Source organism: Gymnogyps californianus, chromosome 4 (genome assembly GCF_018139145.2).
Source record: "Gymnogyps californianus isolate 813 chromosome 4, ASM1813914v2, whole genome shotgun sequence".
Lineage (NCBI taxonomy): Eukaryota > Metazoa > Chordata > Aves > Accipitriformes > Cathartidae > Gymnogyps > Gymnogyps californianus.
In genome coordinates this window covers 82,108,796-82,128,375 of record NC_059474.1, presented here as the reverse complement: position 1 = coordinate 82,128,375, position 19,580 = coordinate 82,108,796, and the positions used below count along the sequence as shown (strand labels likewise).

General features: G+C 45.2%; 1 protein-coding gene across 2 annotated transcripts; it reads right to left on the bottom strand.

Annotated features, from left to right (window-relative positions):
* Nucleotides 1-629: 629 nt before the first annotated feature.
* On the bottom strand, nt 630-16,333 carry CDKL2 (cyclin dependent kinase like 2). 2 transcript variants are annotated; one of them, XR_007766413.1, is made up of 14 exons: nt 16,026-16,333; nt 11,525-11,719; nt 10,446-10,624; nt 9,439-9,551; nt 8,981-9,120; nt 7,846-7,934; nt 7,203-7,329; nt 6,041-6,315; nt 5,477-5,567; nt 4,586-4,697; nt 4,358-4,464; nt 3,511-3,603; nt 1,923-2,046; nt 630-1,813 (listed from the first exon to the last, which is right to left on the bottom strand). XR_007766413.1 is itself a non-coding variant. In XM_050896311.1 (13 exons), the coding sequence occupies exons 1-12, from the start codon at nt 16,191-16,193 to the stop codon at nt 3,544-3,546; spliced, it is 1,656 nt and encodes a 551-aa protein (XP_050752268.1). In that variant the 5' UTR covers nt 16,194-16,333; the 3' UTR covers nt 630-1,813; nt 3,511-3,543. The 2 variants fall into 2 exon arrangements, 1 of the variants encoding a protein (XP_050752268.1); XM_050896311.1 differs by lacking the exon at nt 1,923-2,046.
* Nucleotides 16,334-19,580: the final 3,247 nt, after the last annotated feature.

Below are 19,580 nucleotides of genomic sequence, written 5' to 3'. Positions count from 1 at the left end.
TCCTTCCTTTCTCCCCCCCCCCCCTTTCTTTCCCCCCAAATAATAAAACCAAAAACCATGGCCGCCTCATGCAGCCCAGGGGAAAGCAGCCCACACCTGGACAGCAGGGAGGTTTCCCCTGAATGTTTTCCAGGAGTTGTTTGCCATTTCCCAGATGAGGATCCACTGCCCACGGGTGTTGAGGCTGAGCATCTCAGTGCTCACGCTAGGAGAGGCACCCGCCCCGGCTGGGGCTTGATGAATTCTCAGTAGGTCAATTTTAGGGAAGTAGCTTGGTTGCGTTTGCCCATGGCTAGCTAAATGAGTGCTATGGCCAGCTGGGAACATTTGCTATGGGTACAACTGGGCTACCTTGGAGCAGTTCATAGTTAGCGGTGAAGAAAACGCAGGGCGATGGGAACGTAACAGTGCTATCGCCAGTAGGCCAGCCAAACTGGAAAGGTAAAGGGCACACTGGATGAGCACCGTCAGCTACGTGCTGTGCGGATGCTGCTGAGGGACATTAGGAACCTGTGCTTGTAAATGGTTGCAAGAAACTTGATATCAAATGTTAAATAAAAACCGATTCAGAAGTCCTATTTTTCAATTCAGGTAATGCCACCAATATAAATGAGCAGGCTAACACCAAGTCCAGGGAAGACTAAGCACATCTTATATTTATAAGCACACACTAGCTCCAAGAAATCTGGAATTTGAATATCCTTTTATTTACAAATTTTAACGTACGTGTCAAAACACAGCATAGCCACAAAGCTCTAAATACAATGACATTCATACTGTATTCTGCCGTGATACATCAGTGGGAAAGGCCGTATTTTGTGGCAAGACAAATTCCAAAATTAACTACACCGTACAGAGGCGTGAGCTGTGACAGCAGCCTCGAGCTGCAGGGACACCATAGAACTGACTACAGCCAACTTGAGGGCAATTAAGCAAAAACGGTCTCATAACAGTCCCAAGATAAAAGCGATGCCATCTTTCTCTCCCCACAAGCCACTGTTGAGTTTTACACTGACATGTCCCATTCCCCCAAGGAACCTAAAGGACTGATGACTTAAGTGAGTTACTGAGCACTCACAGAAGCCACTTCACACACCACTTGCTACACGGCTCAGTGTTTTACACCGATATTCTTCCTTCACCACTAACAGCAGCCATTCACCCAGCGCGGCCAGACAACAGGCCCAGTTAAATACCCGAAAGACAACCGCCCAAAGACTGGGGGACGAAAGCACGGAGGAAAAAGGAACCGAACACAAGGTCACACATGCTGCTGAGCATTAGCAAAGGTTTGAAAGGAACAGATGGGAACACATACACATTTAAGTGTTGTATTTCTTGCACAAACATTTTCTTCACTGAGATTTTTGTGAAGGCAAAGGTGCTTTCCAATACGGACCAGGTGGCCCACCAAAACATGGCAAATTCAGCAGCTATCTACTCTCTTCACTATTCCTTTAAAAAGAAAACCCTCAAGAGGGCAGCAGTCAGACAAAAGAAAGCCCAGCTTCCTTCAAAATCCTCCAAACCAGCTTCTGCCCTTGTCACACGCCAATAACCACTATTTTTCTCTGAGCAACCTCAGGCAAGACCTGGCCCTAGGCCAGAAAGTCAACGTTTCAGGAGCTGTTTTGCGTGCAAGAAATCCAGCAGCAATGGCAGTGCGAGCTCTGTCCTCGGACCGGACCTGAGCCACTTCCCATGGCAGTCTGCTGCGCTAACAAGAGAGTACGGGATCCTCCTCTCTCCTGCAGAGACCTTGCAGCTTTAGCACCTGGAAACTCGGGTGGATTGTTCCCACTGTTTCAGCCACCTGCATCAAGAGAAGAAAAGCAGAATGATGTTATGGACAGGCTAACAAAACCACAGAGGTACTCCCTGATGATATGCTTCCTTTATTTTGATTTATTACACGTCCTTACCTTGCTAAAGCTGTGCACTTGCACCTCTGTGCTTCACAGATGAGACAACTTTAGTAAGGTTTCTTTTTCCCCCACTTCTATTATCAGGATTGCTTCCCATCCCAATGGTTTTTCTTCTTTCTTGCTAGTAGCATTAAGCCATCACATCATGTGAATATAAGTGACAAATACACTCATGTACATTAAGAGCATGTGCAGCATTGGTGCAGAGATTTCAGAGTCAGCAGTTGCTCCCTCTCCTCAAAAAGGAAACACCAGAGCCCAAAAGAAAAAAACTAAAGATGCACAGTTTGCACCTGCGTGTTCACAGTATTGCCACGATGTGCTCGCGGCTACCTGCAACTAACACTGAGTAAGAGAGGAGAGAGGCTGCGGTGCCTGGTGGCCCCTGTGGCCGCAGGGAGAATCCCCTCAGGTATGCGATCACGTCCAGGCTGGCAGCACCAGCGTACCCAGAGCACTGAGTAAAGCCCATCTGTGCAGGACACAAGGTTCCCATAGAGCCAGTGAGATTTTGGAGCACAGCCTCTGAAGACCTTCCAGAGCACCTTGTCTCCTTCCCTCTTTATTCTCCCCAACTTCTGCTCACTCTGGAAGGTGCAGTACTTCTGCCCAGCCTCAGTGAGGAAAGAGGGGTGATCATGAGACTAAAACCCTCAGCTAAGCACTGCAGTTCTCGCTTTCAAGAGCACAAGACAAACTCCACCACATACAGCAGACTCCCTGGAAGATGCTGAGCAACAAGAGGTAACAATACCCCAATAGAAAAAAGCAAAACAACAAACAAAACCACACAATTTTTTCCATGAGTTTTCTCTCAGACAAAATGACTTGGAGAACTGCATGTCTTTCAATGGGCAAGATGAGACACTATTAAAACCACATTTAAAAGCCTCAGCTTAAAACATCTGGAATGATAAGATGCAATGCTAAGGGAAAATGCAAATAGAGTGGCGGAGTTCAAACGTCGTACTTCAATCTTAAGACTACAAGTCAACCACACAGCCAGGACTTTTCCTAAGCCTCCTTCTCTCCCAGACACCTATCTCATGCTTGGAGAGCACTGAGGTATCACAGCTACATTAAATAAATACAGATTGCATGACATAGTTACTAAAAATTTTCCCTAATGTTGAGCTTGACAAGCCCCCCCCAAACATTTTTCTCCCTTCTGGCAAGAAAGTCGTCACTGTGACGCACTTGACAGTGCTGTACATACAACCCATTTTTTCCACTCCCCACGTGAAGGCAGCCGTTTTCCCCTTTTTGTTTTTCTGTCAGCTTGCTCAACCCCCAAGTTCTTGAGCTGCTTAATTTCCAAACACCAATGCCCAGCACCTCAGCTCAGGAAAACAATTTACCTGCCACAGCCAACTGCAGTATCTGTAAAGAAAGCTGTGCGCTGCCCTCAGTAAGAAGTCTGTCGTAGCTAGGTGTCCTAACCGACCATGTGAAGTGTAAAAGGATTTTCCCATTGCACCTCCCAACTAGGTAAGTATTCATGAAGCTATCCATTTAAAAGACACCAGAAGGCTACACAGCAGAAACTAAACCACCAGAAGGCTACACTGCAGAAATTAAAGCCTACCTTTTACAGGGAGGTGTGATCTTCTCCATAAGGCTAGTGCTCAACTCTGGGGAAGCTGGCTTCTGATGTGTCAGGCATCAAGGTCCCTGACAGCTGTAAATTGGGAAAGGGAAAAAAAAAAAAAAAAAAAAAAAAAAAAAAGAGAGAGAGGGTCAATTTCCAAGTGTAGTATAAATAGAGAACAATCAGAAACTGCCTTCTAGGGACACAGACAATGCCAACATGTAACTTAAACCAAATCTGTTCTTTGATCAAATCAGACTTCAGAAATGCCTCCTCCACCCCCCCAATACAGTCTGCCAAATCTCAACTGGAAGCAAGGTAGCCAAAGTGACTGCCTATGGAATTACTTACTTCTCAAACAACATTTCAACGTTACTGAGGAACTAATCTTTAAGAGAGTTGCAAGTTTTCCCCTTCTCTCCCTATGCCTGGCTCCTATTCTTTCTCCCTCTCTACTGCACTCAGCCACTCAACATCTAACACAGCCAAAACAGTTACCCTCAAAACATGTGTCCCTCCTGGTCTCTCCAACTCTGGTAAATCAGGCTTACTTCCACCTCGATCTAGCCAGCTGAAATAGCAACAATTCATGTTGTCGGTCTTAGCAGTGAGAATCTAGTATTTAGCTAACCTCAGAGAGACAAATAGAGTCCCATGTTTCATCTGTGACCCTTCTCTTTTCCCCCAGCATAAGGCCTCACGTCCTTTTACTTAGACAGTTAAGAAACCAAGGCAAGTTCTGCTTCTGTTAAGAGTCACACTGGAAATTTGTGGGTCACACTGTTCAGAAAGTCCCAAACCAAACAAATACAGAGCAGCACGAACTATCGTATTGCTTTGTTACCTGTTGTGAGGCCAGACTTGGGTTATGGAGGTCAATAGCAGCAAGGGAGGGGACACGGGACTCTGAAACTGTTTTATTTTCCTTTTTCAGAAATCTGGGATGCCACGCTGCAAAACACAACCAACGCATACAATGTTAAGGAAGCAATAGCTGACTGTTGTAACACACACTGCTTCCTGCCACTTACTTAGTATCCAGGTTTTATTTAGAGGACATCAAAGCTCATACCTTCCACTCCTCTCAGTTCAGGGAGATGATTTAGTTCTGGCAAACGCACATCTGCCTTGGAGAATTCCCATTTTTTCCTATTTGCCTGAAGGATGTTTTTTTCATTAGTAACCTGTAATCAAGGGCATAAGTATCAGCTCATGAAAATATAGAAAAAACAAAGCTATTTTCAAGCTTAAAAATGTATCAACACCGCAATGTTCCGCTGTAGTTGGAACTTGCGCAAGAGTTAAAGACAAGACTCTAATGCATGGGAAGGAATCCATTCTGCTCAAGTGTCATTTATACTTTATAAACAACAGAACAGGCACAGCAAAAAAAAAAACCAAAAACCAAAACCTATCATCTAAGTGAGACTGCTTTCAGAGAGACAAAATATAACACTTGGAGAATGGCTCAGATTAGTTATCTGTAAAAAGGCAAACGTTCCTGCTGGCATGGAAAGAATATTGCCTAGGTGGTAAGTGCAGTGGAAAGCTTTCCATTTCACTTTTTTCACTATCAATTTTTAATGCATTTATGACATGAACAAATAAGGCCCTGACCATGTTAAATCCAAATCCTCAATTCTGCTTCAGTAGCACAGCACACATGGTCTACTTTTCCTGGCCAGGCAGGAGGCCATGGATATATTCCAAGTCTCACAGATATCCTGTGTTGGACTGCTCCCCTCATTTAAAATTGTCCTCCGACACAAAATATGTTGCATAAGATAACTATTAGCAAAGGATAACAGATGACACACCTGTAGGAAAAAAGGGGTAAAGAAAATAATATTTCTACTTGGGACTTATGGTGAAGGCTGCAACAGATGGGATTCTTGACAATAAAACACATACTTAGTTCAGAATTTATTTTTGCTTTGCCAAGGGGAAGAGACAGACGACTTACCGATGTCAAGCTTACACTGTAATGGCCCGCTGGAGAATGCTTCCGTTGCTTTAGAAATGGGTTCAAGTATTTTTTACTCTTTTCATCAACTCTGTAATCAAAAATGCCCCAAACTTTGTATTAACTGGGGTAACACGGTGAATATAAAAAACAACAAATGCAAGACATCCAGAAACGTTGTCATTAAATGCTTAGAAAGAAGGCTCACGGGGAGAATATCCTTCGTGAGCTCAGGTAACAGCGAAGTTTGCTCTAAAGGGCAAGCCATGAGTCAAAGAAAGGCCAGTGTCACAGCAGCTGGCAAACTGTTGCTGTTCAGTAGAGCTTTGCCAAATGCGGAAACACAGGGACCCTGTGCCTGCGTGGACACGCACAGCTGCTCGAGGTGAAGCCGGGCTTTCTGACCCACGTACAATCCTCCACCCAAGAACTGTTCCTAGCCGTGTCCTGTCCCAAACCCACATCTCGCGTTCCCACATCATCACCCTGCACCTCTCTCAGGACATTACAGTTCGTAGGCAACAGGGACGACGGATACAAGCTCTTCTAGCTGTGCTCCCATACCTGTAATTAAGGTTCCCAGGCACAGGAGCCATCCCAACCGTACTGGGAGAAAAGTTCTGGTTGATGGGAGGGATAACTATGCCTGCATTCTTGGCATAGTCCAAGCTGCTGCTGGAATCTTTTAGGCTGGTTTGAGGGCTTATTTTAAATGGGTTGATCGCACTGTCGTAGAGGGAGCTCAGGTTGGAGGATCGGTCTGCTTTCTCTGCATCAGCTTTAGAGCGCTTCGCCTTTAATAGCTTTGCATCTCTGCTCTTTGGGTCAACGCTGAAATCCTGTTTGGGAAGATAAGCATCGTCTTTCTCTTACAGTCACGTTTATAAAAGTAGCTTAGAGCAGTGCATGCGGGAAAAAAAGTCAAAAGCCTAAACCTGCATGATTCTGCAAGGATCTGATGGAGATGGAATTGTTTTTAGTAGAAAACCTCTGTTTTCCATCAAACAGGAGGAGACTTGTCAGGGTTCTGACACCCTCTGTAAATAAGTCACCTTAGAATGGGATCGGAAATGATGGAGGAAGAACAGCCGTATCCTGTGTCACTTTCAAAGAAATGAAACAAGAACTGAGCCCAGTGTCACCTCAAAGTCACTCTGAAGCCTCTACTCCTTAGTATCCGATTGAAAGCAAAATATGTAATTTTGGAGACAGAGCTTTAACACAGGTAAACAGCAGCATACAAGCATGTTTTTATGATTCAACATGACTTAGGCTTCCCAGCTGATTCTCCCTTCAGCTCCATATTTGCCAGTAACTGCATTACGATGTAGTTTACCTGCAAGAGACTGGCCAAATAGCCACTTGCAGACTGCCAAGCCAAGCACTAGAGCAACCTTGTAGCAGCCAAACAGCTAAAATCAAAGGCACAAAACTTCTACACAACAGCCTGCAGGCTGTATCGCACTGAGTGTCAGAGCTGTGCGGGCACAGGCCTAACATACTGCCTTGAACAGGGCGACAAGGTCTTCAGCGCCGTTTAGACTCACAGTAGCCTCCAAAGGTGAGCTTCTCTGCCACATCACGCTTCCCTAGTCTTTTTTCAAAAAATGAAATGGACAATTATGCTTTTATTTTTGCTAAGAACTTAAACTGCTGCACATACTTACACAGTGATTTTAAAACATAAAAAAAATAATACAGGTTTGGAAAACAAAGATGGACCAACCTGGACACCAAGCATTTTTCTTTCTTCTAAAACGTCATCTTTGTCCCTTTTGCTGATTTTTGATTTTTTTTGTAATTGATGGTCTCTGGCATCTTTCTGAATCTTTAATTTAAGCTCCTGAGCAAATCTACATTCAATATAAGGAAAAAAAAAAAGGGGGGGGCTTCTGTTAATCTCAATATCATCATCAATTGGTGTTCAGCCCAAGCTCCTATAGCCTTTTAAGTTATCAAACAAACCATGCCTTTTTAACTAATGAGAAGCCAGCCAAATATGACGTATCCATTAAAATAAATAAAATCTTACAAGCACATGCTTTTCACATTACAGCAATAAAGGTGTTTGTATCCCAGTCTGGTGTAGATGCAGATGGTGAATACAGTGTAAGACTGTACTACCCAATACAGTGTGACACTGGGTGTGCACACTGAAGAATTAATGTCTTGACAAGGTAATGAGGCAAACATGCCGCTGCAACATGTTCCCTTTCAACTGTTCTCCTATTTCCAGGAATGCTAAAACCAAACAAAACCAAGACATTCAGCGGCTGTCAGCTCTGCAAACCCAGCACGCAATCTTCAAGTGCAACTGCTTAACTTTCTTCTAATATTAGCCTGCTTTGAGTGAGAAATGAACTGCTTACCTTTCAGCAAATCCATCCTTGTTAAAGAAATCGCACTGCAAGAGTTCAGCACAGGATGGTCTTTTGTCTGGATCAATCTGCAAACACTTCTGTCAAATCAATGTAAACATTAGAAGGCAAATACATTAGAAATGAAACAAAGGATTTAGCATTTCCAAGTGAAGTCAAGAAAAAAAGCTGCAAAACTCCCCCTTCTAGGGCCTGTTATATTGAGATGAGCCCACGAGACACCACTACCAAAAACGTTTAACGTTTGCTGGCTGCTTCCATTCCAATCGCTAATGCTCATTGCATAGGGAATACCTGTCACACAAAGAGATCGCTCCGCTCTCAGTACACCTCCCTCGTTTTCAGTCACATTTGTTTGGCTAAGGCTTTAGAATCTGTTTCGATCATTAGGCATGTCAAATACAACCATGTGGTTTTGAGGTTGTTTTAGTTACCCAACACATCAGTGCTCCAGACTACTGTGTGAAAGCACAAAAACACTCCCTGGAAGGATTCTTCAGAATCTATTACAACGCCGTAGGCTTCCTAACTCCCACATAGTAGACACACAGCTCCAAGAACAAGGGACACGTTTGGATGCCATCCCATCCAAGCCTACTTGCTTGCAGCGCCTCCACCAGCAGGTAGAGGGAGGGCTGGCAGAAAACACTATATCCACACATCTCCGCTAGCAAGTTAGAAGTAAGGGGCTGTGTATTATCTACAAAGCATCCACTTAGGTAGCACACGAGGGGCAAAGCTTGTTGGGAGACCTTTCAAAATATCAACTGATGCAGTGAGGTGTACGGGGGACGCTTTCAACACACAAGCCCTTCTTCACCTTTCAAATCTCCTTGGAAAACTTAATCAGTGGGGCACTGTATGCTACAAATCCTCCCTGGAGGATACGCAGTGACCATTTTGGCCCTGGAGATGACTGACTTAGTCTCCCCTGTAACCCAGGACGGTAGCTGTCGTATCCTTGCAGTCCTCCCTAAGCCACCAACCCAAGCAGTTGCTCATTGCATGGGTAGTTGAGAGAAAGCCAGTTTAACAGCCCCAGTCCTTTCTGTAGGCTGGATTCAGCTCCTCAAGGCGAAGGACAAGTAAACAGAGAAACGTTCATAGTAAATGATCAGTTAATTACCTTGGCTAAATCTAGCACTGCAGCAGAGAGCTTGGGATATCGTTTGTCCAGAGATTCGGCTTCCTTCACTTCAGGTAACCTCATGCCAGCAAAGAGTGGATTTTTATAGAATAACTCTTGGTGTCTTGGAATTAAATTACCTGGAATCACACAAACAAAGCAACCACATGGAAGAAATACAGAACAGTCCTGTGAAACATTTGAGAGGCTGAAATACTGGGTCAGCACGACTATAAGGGCTAGTCTAGGTCTTTCTCTTTCCACCTGTGCGCCATGAATTGACGCTGTACTCGCAAGCTCCTAGCTCCCGCTTTGTAAAAGGCACTAAGAGTACATGCTCTCAGAAACAGTTCAGCACACACCACAGCCTTTCTCCCCACACCCTCCTCCCCCCGTCAAAACGTATTTGACCTCTTCATTACTAAGCAGGCACTAGGAGCCCAACAGGTTGTTCTCACCCAGGCACTTGGTGATGTGGTAGAGCTGGTCAATGTCTGAATCTCCAGGGAAAAGGGGCTCTCCTGTAAGCATTTCTGTTATCAGAGAGCCAATAGCCCACACATCCACAGCCCTGGAAAAAAAAAAAACCACAACATCCCAGCTCAGCACGGCTTCATTCGTCCCTCTGATCTAAAAGCTGAGCCAGGCCAGTGCACAGTCTTCAGCAGGTTACAAGCCCTCAGGGCAGCTCTGCCCCCTAAAACAGCAAGACAGCTATTTTCCAAGCTTACAAGTGCTCTGATGAATGGCAAGGATTCAGCTCTTGAAGCAGACAAATGCTAGCAGAAGCCTGACAGATGTAAAATCAGGTTCCAAACCCCAATGCTTTAGAAATACTAATACAACATAACACGTTAGTAGAATCTTGCACTTTAGAGAGCACAAAGGTAAGCAGCTCCTCTTTCTGCAGGCATCCGCTCTTCAGGCACACTTACTGAAAATTAAGTAATACAGGGACATACCTAAACCTGCACAGTTATACAGACCTGTCAATAACACAGTTTAAGTTCTGACCTGGTTTTGCAGCACTAGGGATCCCAGCAAGAAATATCTCATTCACCCCACCTCCTCCCTCCTGAAATGTCCATCTAGAATTGTTTGGAGGGACTTTTCTGCCTTCCCTCCATGACTCCAACTGCACAGGAGGAAGGTCTGTCATAGCCTCCCCCAACACTAGCACCGGCAACTGGAAAGCTCCTATAGACAACAGATCAGGAATGCTGAGGGCTTTCCTCCCCTTTTGAGCCAGAAAGCCTAGCACTGGCAGTAGCTAGCTGCAGAGTGGAAGAGAGAAGAGGAAGGCTTAAACTTTAACGAGTGAATAACCAGGGAATGCTGAGCAGCATCCCTTTAACCTGTTTGCCAAGCAATAGTCTCCTGCCTCCCCAAAAACCAGAGCATCCCCCCCCAGCCCATATTCCCCGCAAGCCCACAACCCTTCTGCAGCCTCGCATGCCAGTCTTACTTGCCATACTTGATGTCTCCCACCAGCAGCTCTGGAGCTCTGTACCATCGGGTTGCCACGTAGTCTGTGTAAGCTTCCCCAGAAGCTGCTAAGGTACGGGCAAATCCAAAGTCACATAGTTTTACAACTCCCGACTGGGAAACTAATATGTTCTCTGGCTTAATATCCCGATGTATTATCTGCACAGAGAAAAGCAAGTCAAAACAAATAAATTCCCCATTTCTACCTAGTAAATTGACTGGCTTACCAAAAATAGTAGCTTTCTCACATCCAGGTAGAAAATTACATTTTTGCAGGCATGGGAAACATATGGAGTCTGTAAAAGACTGCTACGTGCACGCAGCCAATGAACAAGTGCTGACCCAAGTGCACAGGTAAACACGGAACCTCTAATTTTTGCACACAGAAGCATTTATTTTGCGTATCCCTCTGCATATGTTCTGCAGGTGTATTTACTACAGGTATTTTAACAGGCACAATTTATTACGCTTGAAAATCTGGCCTTGACCACAAGTTTAAAAGCTGAAAGAACTGCAAGGGGCATGGGCATGTCCTGCAGTTAAATGTGAAGAGTATTTCAGGAATTTGTAAGAGAGAGAGTTTCCCAAACATAAAAATAAATAAATAAATGTGTGTGTGTTTATATATAGAATTACACAACTATGATTAAATTGGCAAACCTGTTAGAAATCAGTTGAGAACAAAAACCTAAAAATACTGAAGAGAAAAAGCAAGCCTACACGTTTACACAGACACTATGAGAAACTTTTGAAAGAGAGGCTATCTCCCTCTGCAAGATAAGCCAACCTACAATAAGGTGCCACCAAGTATTGGATCCCCATGGACTTCTGGACCCTTCCTTTGAAACACTCTCACAAATCAATCAGAGACAGACTACTGGATTAGCTGACATCAGGCTCTGACATTTTATATGAAATTCAGTCTAGCCCTTCTGCCCTGCCTCTTCCTTTTCAGATGAATCTTTATTTCTCTAAGTTTTAATATATATTAAAAAAATATATGTTTCTGTATCTATTCTTTCAAGGTTAACTGCAGAGCTGACTGTTGTGCATACTTACATTATGACTGTGACAAAACGCTATTCCTCTCATAATCTGAAATAAGTATTTCCGAACCCTGCTGTAGTCTAGTCCATTTGGAAATGCCTCAAGGTCATCAAGCACCGTGTGATCCACAAATTCAAACACCAGATACCACCGTTTCTTCTTCTTACACACTTCCAGCAGGTTCACGAGATTCTCATGCCTGAGTTGCTGTTATAAAACAGGAAATATTTTATGAGAGCTTGACAGCATATAATGGGTAAACTACAACCAGATACTTTAACTGCAACCCAGCCAGTGCACTGCCCCGGAATGCTGTTCTTGTCATGGCACTCACATTCATTTATTCTTAAAATCAGCTCACTGATATTTTACAATAGCCTTTATTTTGCCAATTTTGTTTTATTTTTTTAACATTACCTGGAGGATTTCCACCATCTCATATATGCAGACACCTGTTTTTATAACCTAAAAATAAATAAAACACTGACTAAGGACATTTCTTAATGGGTATGCTCAAAATACAGTGTTCTGTTGTTGGAAAATCTCATGTGTTCTGCTTCTCACAATACTCTCCTCACATAAGAGGTGACACTAACTTCTGCCCTGATCTTGACAAGCTTTAGAGCAAGCTTACATTCCCCATGAGAGAATCTTGAGGAAGTCAAAAAGAATTCCAGAGGACCATGTGGTTAATGCGAGAGACAGCAGGCACCTAACAGCATCTCCCACAAAGACTTGCCATGGCAAAGGAAAATCCAGAGGTCCCTGAGCTAGCAGGAAAGACAAAGCAGGACGGTTTGTACTGGGAAGTTCAGCATGCTGCCAAGTATGTCTCTGACCACTGCGAGAAGAAGCACAGGGCATTTAGCCATGACTGGTGAGCTGCAGAGACTCCTTGCTAGTTCCCTGGCTTTGCATACAAACAGCTCAGGCAGCAACACACACAGCGTGTTCCCATAACATTGGGTCGTATCTGTCACTCAAACTCCTTTAGGAGATACTCTCAGCAAGGTGACCAAGTAACACTGTGCTACCCTGCCTGCTCCCTCAGGGCAGGGCACAAGGAGCAACACTAGCTACCCCTTCCAGACAAGATTCAAAGGATTGCTGAAGACAGCTCTCAATGTTTTGTTTTAAGGAAACTTTTTACCTCTCCCAACAACCCAAAGCTGATTCATCTCTTTTCTCCCACGTTTCCAGGAAGTTTTACTCTTCTTCTCTGTCATTCCTTTCTCTAGGTCCTCTTTTTACAAATCTCTTACATCCTCATTTCAAAGAAAAACAAAAGCAGCTGCAATACCTCTCTGTTCTACTTAGCTGCCAGTTCATCACCAACTACTCAGCATCTGCATCTTAATTTTTTCTAATAAGGCTGATAGAAGACTTTTCTTTTAAGCTCTTACCATACCCAAAGCATTTCTGTTGGCACTGCCAGCTTATACATATTCAGAATAACTCACATGTGCCAGAATACAAGCACCTTGAATGGATAAAAGGAAAGTTCAGCATTTTTACCTATAATAGTGTTAACAATTAAACAGCTTCTATTAAACTGTGTCTGGTGGATTCAAACTGAAAATTGAGCAGCCAAGGATTTGAAGAGATTTTTTTTCCCCCCAATATTATGCAGAGGGGAAAGCTGAAGATAGTTTAGAGAAAAACACTGCAACTTAAATGAAAAGAAAAAAAAAAAAAGCAGCTGTATTTTCTAGTTATTTTGTTATCATGTTCTGACTGGACAAGAATCCACCTCCAATGCGTTACACATTTGTAACACTGGTTTATCACACACCGCTTTAGCAAAACAGACCATGCTACAATGCGCAGTTATTTATTAGCTTGGAGCCTAGCAGGGAAATATGCAAAAGGACTGCAGAGCACAGGGACAGTAGGGGAAATGCTCTGCCAGTCCAGAGGCGTGCCAGCCAACCTGCACCTGGGTCTGCCAAAGAACCAGATTTCTTAGAAGGTCTAAAAAGTGAAGATTTTAAAAAAGATGATCAATTAGAAAAAAGTTCTTTTCTCAAGAATAATTTCTTCCCAGCACAGGAGACCTGAAGAGGTTTTGTTGTTTTCAGCCACGATTAAATTTCTGCCCAAACTCCAGAACAGGAGAAAAGGAAAAAAAAAAAATTTAAAAAAAAAAGTCAGGTTCACAGGGAGCATGCAAGTGAAGAAACTACAAAAAGATTAAATCTCTAGGTATTTATTTTCACTGTGAGAGGCCACACTTATTGAGCTATATATGGAAATGTTCCCCTTGCTAAGATCCCATTTACCCAGGAAAACAAGTTAATTCCCAACACACCTGGGAGGTGGTACATGCTTTGACTCAGTAACTCAGCGAGCCTGGCCAACAGATCAGGTATGATTCAGACTCACACAGACCTGCTTTAAAAGAGTTTGAGGGGACAACACTTGGAGTTGCTGGCTGCATCTCAAGCTCAAGCACGTACGTTTCTATTAACTCTAAGAGTCTGTAGCTCTTGCAGCGATGGCAGAGATCACTTTTTTCCCCTTCGCAGCACAGGGACTATAGTCTGGCAGACTTGCAAAGAGACACTTGTGGCAGCCAAGAGGAGAGGAGACAGGCTTGCACGTATTCCCACCTCCAGAACACCCCACATCAGATGAAAAGCCTAGATACACTCCAACTGTAATAAGAGTTTCCTTCATTTCTTCACCAGACAGATGACCTGTGTCCCAACACTTACAACTACCACATGCCCACACACAGGGACAAGCACTCTTCTGTGCATACCACCTGTGGGACAAGGGAAGAAGGAAAATGCTGCAACTACTGCTAGAGGTTACGGTGGCAAACACAGGGGCTGAAGGTGGTCAGAAGAGCAAGCAGAACAACGGATGTATGTCCTGGCACGGAACGCCACCCTGCATCCTTGGCATCCTATTCACAAAGGAACGCAGCAGAAAAACGTGGCAGTGAAACAGTTTAGGAACTTGCAAAAGCGTCTGTAAGAAGAACAAAGCCAAGAGAGGAAGCAGAAAGATCGTATGATGAAACACTGAAGAGCACACACACTAAACCCTGTTTATCTAAAGCTCCTGGGTATTTCCCCAGAGTATCTACAGCCCATGAAGAGAAGTACCTTTAACAAACCAACCCACACAATGAGGCTATACCACATAACACTGCTGCTAAGAAGCCAATAGGCTGAAGTACGACTGGACATTTAGGTGAGTATAAAGCATCCACAATTGATACCAGGCAAATCACACACTCAAACAGCAAAGGATATTATGCCAGCTGGCTTCAGCCTAGGGGCTAGCCATTGATTGATAAGGTTCAGGGAATTTGATACCTGTCCTCCTCCTGCCCCTCGCTGGCAGTACAAGCCTGCCAGGAAAGTGCCATTAATAAAATAAAATAAAGTAAAACTTTCCTAGAAGCATTTTTTCTGTATCAGGTAACACCAGTACCCAGTCTAGTTAGGCACACTGTCACACATTCAGGTCACCATTCACCTGCAGGTTTTAAGAGTTCAGCGTGTCTTTCATTTTCAGCAAGTCTTTCATTTTCAGCAAATTCACAGCAGCAAGGTACTCTAATTTGGTACACAACACAGGGGAACACAATTACCACCAGGAGGGAATGGAGACCTTGTGACTCCCTTCCTCATACCTTTTCCCTGCTGCATACAGGGCACATAAACAGACTAGATTCTAATCAAGTCAGGTTTAGCCAGGCAAATCCAGCACAGCACCCAGCCAAAAGGAAAAGCAGCTCTGCAAGGCTATAACTTAAAAGCTAAATGAATGGCCGCTCACGGGAATACAAACGGCCCAATCAGGTCTCTTTTGGTTTGGACTTTGTTAGTTATACTTTGTAAATCGTGGTCAGAAGCAAGTATGTTTCCCTTTCAAAACTAACCAATGGCTTATATTTACACCTATCCTGTAACTTCACTGGATAAACACCACTCCTTCAGGGACTATTAAGGAGTCTCAAGAGGCAGCTTCCTCCCAAGAACCCATCAACTCCCTACAGGTAGACCTAACCCACACCCATCCGTTCTAAACACCTGGCACCTTTGCTGCAAGAAAAACTCAGACCACAGACACGAAGGTTACTATTCTGCTTGAAGGAGGCATTTGCCTTCATGAAGGTATTTAAACACCTAACTAGGATTCAAAATACGCCGTGAAGAGGCACCTTGAGCACAGCAGAGGCTGCACCCGCACACCACTGCTTTCCCTCCCCAGGGAACACCCATGCTGAGCTGCACCGTTCCCCTGGCCTGCAGGAGAGCAGGTTGCTAGAGTAATAACTACAGGAGCTTCAAAATAAAAAGGTCACGCTCTGTGTCAACCACCACGGTGCAGTGGCTCGTGGCGGACATTGTACCGCGACATAAACGTCTCCCAGCTGAATGAGGAGCTATGAGTTTAAACACAAAACCATCAAAAAGCCATCGGTTTGGTCCGACTTTGCTGGAAAACGCAGGCCAGCTCCCTTCAGCTGCCCTCACCGCCCCCGCGGCCCCCCGCTCACCTTCAGCAGCTTGATCTCCCTCACGGCGATCTTCCTCACCACCGCGTCGTCCTCGCTTTCCAGGAACTTCTTGACGGCGACGATCTGCCCGCTCTCCTTGTTTCTGCACTTGGTCACCACCCCGTAGCTGCCTTCCCCCACGAGGCCCAGCACCTGGTACTTCTCCATGGCCGCAGCTTTCCCCCCTGCGGGAGCCCGGGGACGGGGGAAGCTCCGGTAGGCCACAGCCGGGTTGGGTTGAAGGAACCGGGGCCTCACGTCCCGCTGCTGGACGGCGGCGGGCACGGGCCCAACGTAGCGTCACCGGGGCAACGGCCCACCGTAAGGCGCAGCCGCCGCCGCGCGCGCCCCACCTGTCGCAACAGCCACACCGCACGCCCGGGCGGGCGGCCGTGAGGGAAGGCGGGCTGCCGCTACCGGCGGTACCGGGAAACGGCCGGCAGCCCCGGCACAGCGGAAGAAGAAGGGTGGGCTGGCCGCCGATGAGGGAGGCAGGGCGGTGGGTGGTCCCGGGGGCGGGGCTCCTGAGGTACCGCCTTCTCCGTGTCCCGGCGAGGGGCTGCGGCTTGTTGCCGGTAGTCGTGTGCGGGCCGAGGCCCGGTTGGGGGGAGCCGGCGAGGCTTATTCGTTTACGGTTTGCTAACGGGCCCACCTCTGGTGTGCTTGTGCCAGCTCCCTGAGGGAGGAGCACATTTTACGCTTCTCTTACCCCCCCCCCCCCAAATTGTAATTTATGTGGAGAAGTTCGATGGCTCTTCTCAGCTAAGGCAAACAGTAAGGTACGGGTGTCAGCTATACAAGATTCCTTGGCTATTAATAAATCATCAACATACTATATCGAAACAGATCTGTTTTTTTAAACACAACATCCTGCAAATCTTTTACTGAAATTTTGGAAAACTAGCGGAGGACCCAGCGAAGCCCTGAGGGAGCCTTGTCTATGTTAGCTGTGTCTTTCCCCAAGTAAATGCAAAAAAAGGTATCGAGAGCCCGGGATGAAAAAAAAAAGCTGCCCCTGTATCTATTAGACAGGGGTAATTATGTTCACTAATTAAAAGGTTTTAAGACCGGATTCTCATCAGAAGAAGGGGAAAACATTCTGTATTCAGTAGTGACGGCACCAAAGGGAAGGATTGCCTCACAGGACTGAGAGGTCCTTTTGGGAAGCCCTTTGGTCGTACTGGGCATCCCCCTTTTCAACCTCCTGGTTGTCTACAATAATCACAAGAGTCGCCTGTTCCTCCTTTGCTCCTAAAATTTCCTCCTCTGCTTTTGCCTTGGAGACCTCGGTATCCCCATCCCCTCAGTCTAGGATTCACAGCTATTCAGTGTTGGGCCAAGGAAGACAGGAATAGCCAGGAGACAGATTTGTGAGTTGATGGCTCAAGAGATGCCCGACTCCTTCCTAACGAAGCCAGCCTAAGTGCCCAAGACGTGCTGGAAATCTACGTGGCTATAACGAATTAAAAAGGCCTTATAAAGCATTTTCCCTTGAGGTTCTTTTCTTAAAGCCATTAAGACGCATAAAGAACAAGTGACTAAGCAATCTTATCTCGGCACGAAAATGTGCGGTGGGCAGGGCGCCAAGATAAAAAAACCCCAGTATGAATTCATTTAACGAATATTCTGTGCCTGAGCAGCTGTGTGCTGTTGCAAGGCAGCTTACGTCGCGAAGAACGTGGCAATGACAGAGGTGGAATAATTCGCTTTAAAATGGATGTATCAGTGCCCTTGCTGTGCATTTTATTTTAAAAACGTGGCAGTTTCTACACCTATTACGCGCAACTTAGCACCAGGCGTGAAGGCAACCCGTTTCCTTCAACAGGGGCTGCTTCCAGCAAGGTTGAAGCGTACGTGCGTGTTTACCGATTGAGACTTAATCCAACAGACTCTTGCTCTTTCCACCGCACACCAGTGAAGGAGACAGCGACTGACGTAGCAACCCGTGACGGTGGCTCTTTTGTTCACATTGACTTGTCTTGCTCCGGACAGGAGCGGCACGGCAAGGTGCGTGCAGGAGAAAGCCATCGGAAACTGAAACTACAGAAACAAAGACATTCTGTGTGGATATTCCCGAAACAAAGGTGCCGTGTTAGAGTTGGGAGGGGGGGGAAGAAAAAAAAGAGATGAAGGCAACAGGGAGGAAGGAGTAGAGACCAGCTGTGTCTGTTCAAAGGACTGCAAAGCTGTGTAGCTCCTACCCCGCCAGGTCGCTAGGAAAATGTCACACCCCATGGCCATCATGCAAGGGCTGAGCCACTTTCCCTCTTCTGTTTTTACCAAGACATTTCTCTCCTCAGTGCGGTGGCCGATGTTGCACAGTCTAAGGTACTGTAGAAGAAAAGGTCTCCAATTGCTCCGAAGAAATTTATGAACGCCTGTCAGGTTTGACTACTGCAACATTTCTCTTTGGGAGAGGAGCAGTATATACCTCGCCAAAATGCCAATTCCCTGGAAAATAGCATCATGAGGCATCATATATTCCAATAACACTTTCTGAAACCTTTATCATATTTCTCGAGTCATGTCGATATGCGTCACCTTCTGTAATTCATTTCTGGTTGTTTTTATTTCTCCTTCACCTTCATTCTCACTTCCTATAGGCAATTGCTGTAATGCACCTTTCAAGGCTGATCTCACATTTCCAGGAAAAAAAATCGGAGCTCAGTTGGCATTAATTTATTATATTCCTCCCACCTTCTACTGCTCATCATTATTGTAGCAAGTGCCTTCTCTGGGTACTGGCATCTGTTCAGCACTGCTAATAGATAGCTAACTTGGCAACCAATTAACTCTTCCACTGCTGAGATACCACTTTTGGCTTCATTAAATGAAAGGCACAAACCACAACCCCACACGCACAGCAGACTTCGAAAACTCACTCTGACAGTGGAGATGGTGCTTCAATTTTATTTTATTCGTAATCATAGCAAACAATATGGGGAACCAGCCTTTCTTGCTTATGGACAGTGTCCAGTGTGAATGGGATCTCTATGAATCAGAGATTCCAGCTGCCTCACTGCTGTGTGAGTAAAGCTGTTTTTTGCCATCAGCAACTAACTTAAAGATGACAACAATTTTTTTTGGCTATAGGTTGCTTCGGGGTTTCTGTTTTGAGCGATCTTTATTTTTATATATATATAACGTCACTGTTAACTTAGGATGATGCGTGTCAGTGTGGTGCTATAATTTAAAGCCAGAGAGATTGAAGGTGGTGAAGAATGAGCGAGGTATCTTGCTAAGCCACATAGTACCCGTGCTCGAGATACGTTGGACAGCCTGCTGGTATCTGAATGGTCACTGACCGAGTTCAGTCTTGATAATTTGAGAGAAACCCTTTTTTCTCTCATAATGTGATGCCCATAGCCAACAGGGGCCTTGAACTGGATTACTCAGAAGTGTAATTACTGGTGATGCTTTTTCATATTGGCCTTTGGAATCCTGGAATATTTTTCTTCTTTTAAATGCAGGCTGCCGTGAGCTCTTCTGATCTTCCATGACCACAGGAAAGGACATCCCCCGGGTTAATGAGAAAGGGGCAGAAAAGTTTTAAAG